This window comes from Penaeus vannamei, chromosome 1 (assembly GCF_042767895.1).
Source record: "Penaeus vannamei isolate JL-2024 chromosome 1, ASM4276789v1, whole genome shotgun sequence".
NCBI lineage: Eukaryota > Metazoa > Arthropoda > Malacostraca > Decapoda > Penaeidae > Penaeus > Penaeus vannamei.
Window position 1 is genome coordinate 27,862,545 of NC_091549.1, and position 5,000 is coordinate 27,867,544.

The 5,000-nt window shown below is 44.4% G+C and overlaps 1 protein-coding gene and 1 long non-coding RNA gene across 2 annotated transcripts in view; both read left to right on the forward strand.

Annotated features, from left to right (window-relative positions):
* The first annotated feature begins 501 nt into the window (after window positions 1-501).
* LOC138862728 (uncharacterized) lies at window positions 502-4,512 on the forward strand. Its single transcript, XM_070125713.1, has one exon. The coding sequence runs from the start codon at window positions 502-504 to the stop codon at window positions 4,510-4,512; it is 4,011 nt and encodes a 1,336-aa protein (XP_069981814.1).
* Window positions 4,513-4,972: 460 nt separating this feature from the next.
* The window catches only part of LOC138867777 (uncharacterized), a 1,734-nt gene continuing 1,706 nt past the window's right edge, over window positions 4,973-5,000 (forward strand). Inside the window, exon 1 of the long non-coding RNA XR_011399898.1 lies at window positions 4,973-5,000. This exon is cut by the window's right edge and continues 981 nt beyond it. This is a non-coding gene — a long non-coding RNA (uncharacterized lncRNA).

The window sequence follows — 5,000 nt, forward strand, 5'->3', positions numbered from 1 at the left end:
CCAAGACCATGCCAACTGTTCAAACACCCAATCATTCTGGGCATGAAGTGACACATCCTCTCACCATGGGGCAAGCTACCCATATACTGCAAGCATTAGATTCTACGATGATGAGCCAGCAAGAGCTTAGCCGCAGAACACTGCTCCCTCCTATAAAGCTTGAGAGATTTAATGGGGATTTAACCAAGTTTGTCCAGTTCCGCAATACATTTACATGGAATGTAGAAAGCAACACTGAAGATCCCAAGAGAAGGTTGACTCATCTTTACAATCAGCTAGATGGCCCTCCAAGAAAGCTTATAGAAGGATGCCTACACCTGCCTCCAGCTGAGGGATATGAAATGGCATGGACGTTGTTGAATAAGGAATATGAAGACTCGCATAACCTTATTGAGGCCTGCATCAGGAAACTACTGGAGTGGAAGGACATTGATGTGAGTGATGTAGAAGAGTTCTTATCTCTTGAATGTGCAGTGTGCTCTTAGAGAAAATATTATGAGGATGGAGCTAAGGGAAGTGATGACTAAAGTGGTTAGCAAACTATCCAAGTACCTACGAAATAAATGGGCAGCTAGGTGTGTGACCCAGGAATCAGGATACTCCTTCCCCTCATTAGTAGCCTTTGTCAAGGAGCAAGCCAAGGTTGCAAAGGAAGGCAGGTATATCGAAGAAGTGCGAAGTAAACAACTTTCTATTAGGAGAAAAGTTGCTGTAATCAATAAGCCTAAAGGACTCACTGTAAGTACAACACATCCCGTCTGTGAATCTAACATTGGGACAGATGATTGTCTTTGTTGCAATAAACGAGGTCATGCTTTACATGCCTGTTTCAAGTTTGGCAGATTAAATGTACAAGATCGCTGGAATACGGCCATGTCCAAGAGGCTGTGTTTCCGTTGCCTTAAACCCTCTCATGGCCATAGAGACTGCAAGGATAAAAGTAAATGTGGTCAGTGTGGTGCAGATTCACATCACACAATTCTGCACAGACCTCTGTTCAAAACATCCTACACTTCAGCACAAAGGACGGTAAAATTAACAAGAGGGAGAGAACTGAGCCGTAGCACCTATGGAGACAGCCAGAACCAAAATGAGGTAAGTGGGGGTGGTGTGAAGAACAAGGTTGAGGATGTACTGCCTTGTGCGTCACTTACCAACTATAATCCAGATGGCAGAATAATGATGAAAATCCTACCCGTTAAGGTCAACAATAAAATTTACACGTACGCCTTCATAGATTGTGGTGCTGCAGTTACATTAGCTGCCAGAAGTTTAATTAAGAAGCTTGGCATTAAAGGTAAACACATAAGCCAAACGATGCGCACTGAAAATGGAGACTTCAAGTGTGATGAACTGGTCTCTCTATCAATTGGAAGTGTGGATGAGGAAGAGGATCTGATGTTGGATGATGTTTTTGTCACTGGGAAACTCAGTGTGACTACAGACCACATGATGCCAGTCCAGTGGGTTAGTCAATGGTCACATTTAAGTGACATTAAACTTAGTAGATTGCCTCCTCAGTACAAAGATGTTGAGCTTATAATCGGCCTGAACAGCTTCCTGTGTCGTCACATTCTCAGTCAACGGCATGGCCAAGAAAATGAACCATCTGCTTACCTCACAAGGTTTGGTTGGGTAATATTTGGACCAACAGGACTAAAGAATTCTATCCAAATTCGACATGTCCACCACATACAACCCACAGATAATTTGAGAGAATGCCTGCAAGAACACTTTAATAAGGATTTTTGGGAGAAGGAGATTCATTCCCGCCATGAAGATTCTGTTGAAGATAAATTGTTTACAGCGAAGGTGTCAGAATCCATTCATCAGGAATCTGGAAAGTACATTCTCAATCTTCCCTTTAGAAATAAGTTTCGACTCCCAAACAATCGCAAGATGGCCATACATCGCCTGATAGGACTAAAGAAGAAACTGGAAAATGATGATGCCTATCGACAGTCTTATGTGTCCTCACTTGAAAATTACATCAGCAAAGGATATGCTGAACTTGTGCCAACCACTTTGTTGGACCGAGATGATGGCAGAGTATGTTATATGCCGCACCATGCTGTGCACCATCCCACGAAGCCCAAGCTTAGAGTCTATGATCTTAAGGCTAAATTCCAAGGAATCTGGCTGAATGATCATCTCCTACAAGGCCCAGACCTAACAAATGCATTGATTGGTGTGATCCTAAGGTTTCGCCAAGGTCAAAATGCTGTCACGGCAGACATAGAAGAAATGTTTCATCAGGTGAAAGTTCCCCCAGAAGATCGAGATGTACTCCGCTTCCTGTGGTGGCCAGGAGGAGATACCAGTCGAGCACCTGTAGAGTATCGTATGTCTGTCCATGTTTTTGGAGCCAAGTCATCACCCAGCTGTGTTAACTTTGCCCTCAGAAGAACAGCAGAGCATGGTAGTCAGTATGGCAATGAAGTGATTGAGTTAATTAGAAGAAACTTTTATGTAGACAATCTCCTCATAGCATCTGATGACAAGGAATCTATGAAACAGTTGGTGAAAGACCTCATTGATCTATGTGCTGCAGGAGGTTGGCGCCTGAATCAGTGGACATCTAACAACAAAAACATTCTGGCGACAATTCCTGAAACCGAGCGAGACATTTCAGTTGCATCTCTGGACTTGAGTAAGGATGAACTTCCAATGGAAAGAACTCTGGGAATGCATTGGTCAATGGAGAATGACTATTTCACCTACAAGATCAATCCAAAAGACAAGCCACTAACTCGGCGAGGAGTGTTGTCAGTAGTGGCTTCCATCTATGATCCTTTGGGTATGGTTGCACCTTTCTCCTTGCCTGCTAAGCTGCTGCTACAAGACATGTGCCGACAGCAGTTGGGATGGGACGAGGAGATGGAAACGGCTGAGGTAACACAATGGAAGGCATGGCTCAATCAACTTCCCAAGCTGATAAACTTCAAGGTGCCTAGAAGTTTTATTCCCATGTCCTTTGGCACTGTCAGGTCCTGTCAATTACATCATTTTGCAGATGCAAGTCAAGTTGGATATGGTATTGCCTCATACTTGAGGCTTGAAAGTGCCACTGGTGAAGTCTACTGCACTCTGGTAATGGGAAGATCAAGAGTAGCTCCACTGAAAAGGATGACCATTCCAAGATTAGAGTTAACTGCTGCGACTGTAGCAGCACGTATGGATCAGAAGCTACGCTCAGAACTGGACTTGAGATTAGAAAAGTCTGTCTTCTGGACTGACAGTACTTCTGTATTGAAGTATTTATTTAATGAAAAGGCGAGATATCAAACATTTGTGGCCAATAGGGTGAATCTCATTCGTGAATTATCACCTATTGAAGCTTGGAGGTATGTAGAGACTCGGTCTAACCCAGCAGATTTAGCTTCAAGAGGAGTTGACATGGACAGCTTCCTCGCCTCTTCAATCTGGATCACTGGGCCGACCTTTCTTAGTGAAAATGAGAAAATGTGGCCCATAATACCAAATGACGTCAAGAGAGGAATCTTAGAGGACGACCAAGAAGTAAAATCACCACAATTAGTCTGTGAAACAGTCATCACAGCAATGTCATTCATTGAGGAAATTGCCAGTCGCTTCTCGAATTGGATGACATTTGTGCACTGCATTGCCTGGCTAAGACGCTTTCACAGAACTCTGACACAAAGACTCAAGTCTTCAGTGGAAGCTGACATGACAAGAAAATGTTTGTGCATTGAAGAAGTATATGAAGCTGAGAACAACATTTGGAGGCTTGTACAAAAGGACTCATTTGGTGCTGAAATTAAGATACTCTCAGGCAGTGAAGAAGCTCATGTACGGTCCTCTAGCAAGTTGGTTAAGCTCAAGCCTTGCCTGAAGGATGGACTACTTAGAGTGAGAGGACGACTCATCCACTCTCTTAGTAGTATTGATGTCTATCCAATAATTTTGCCAAGTAAATCCATGGCTGTGAAATTAATGGTGCAGTGGAAGCATAATAACTTAGCACACAGTGGCCACAATTATCTTATGGCTGAGTTACGCCAAAGGTTCTGGATTATACATGGCAATGCAGTGGTACGCTCTGTCATCCGGAATTGTGTGAGGTGCAGATCTCTCAGTGCTCGGCCAATGATCCAAGAGATGGCTGATCTACCCGAAGACCGCATCATGTCAAATGTACCTCCCTTCACACACACTGGGAACGGCTGTTTTGGGCCCTTCCTAGTTAAGAAAGGCAGGTCAAATTTGAAACGTTATGGAGTCATATTCACCTGCTTGGTGACTAGAGCCATCCACATAGAAGTGGTGGAGTCAATGGAAACTGATTTCTATATTAATGCTTTTAGAAGGTTCATTGCCAGGCGAGGCCCGGTCACCTCCATCCGGTCTGACAATGGGACAAATCTTGTGGGAGCTGAGAAGGAGCTTCGCAAAGAACTTGAGAAATTGAAGCACTCTGTGATTACAGAGGTCATGTTGCTCAAGGGTATCACATGGCAGTTCGATCCTCCTCATGCTTCACACTTTGGCTGAGTATGGGAACGCCAGATTCGCACAATTCGACGAGTACTCCGTGGCCTGTGTCGCCAGCAGGTCATGACAGATGACACTGCACACCCTATTCTGTGAGGTAGAAGCTATCATAAATGGCAGGCCATTAACCAGGGTTACTGATGATCCTGATGGTCCTCAACCACTAACACCCAACATGCTGCTAACCCTGAAAGGTGCAGGAGGTCCAATAACGGATACTGATCATAGTGATCTTTATGTTTGTCGACGTTGGAGGCAAGTTCAATACCTGGCAGACCTCTTCTGGAAGAGGTGGCCAAAGGAATATCTTCCACTTCTCCAGGAACGTCAGAAGTGGACCACGAGATAGCGTAGCCTGAAGGTTGGAGATATTGTTCTGAGCCTAGACAAGAAACTGCCCCGAGGTTCATGGCCTTTGGGACGCGTGCTGGAAGTGATAAGTGATGCTGAGGGTCACGTGAGGAGTGCTCGCTTGAAAACTGCTAGTG

What these genes read in the sequence shown, in the direction of transcription:
- LOC138862728 (XM_070125713.1), top strand. Translation starts at nt 502, where the DNA reads ATGGAGCTAAGGGAAGTGATGACTAAAGTGGTTAGCAAACTATCCAAG.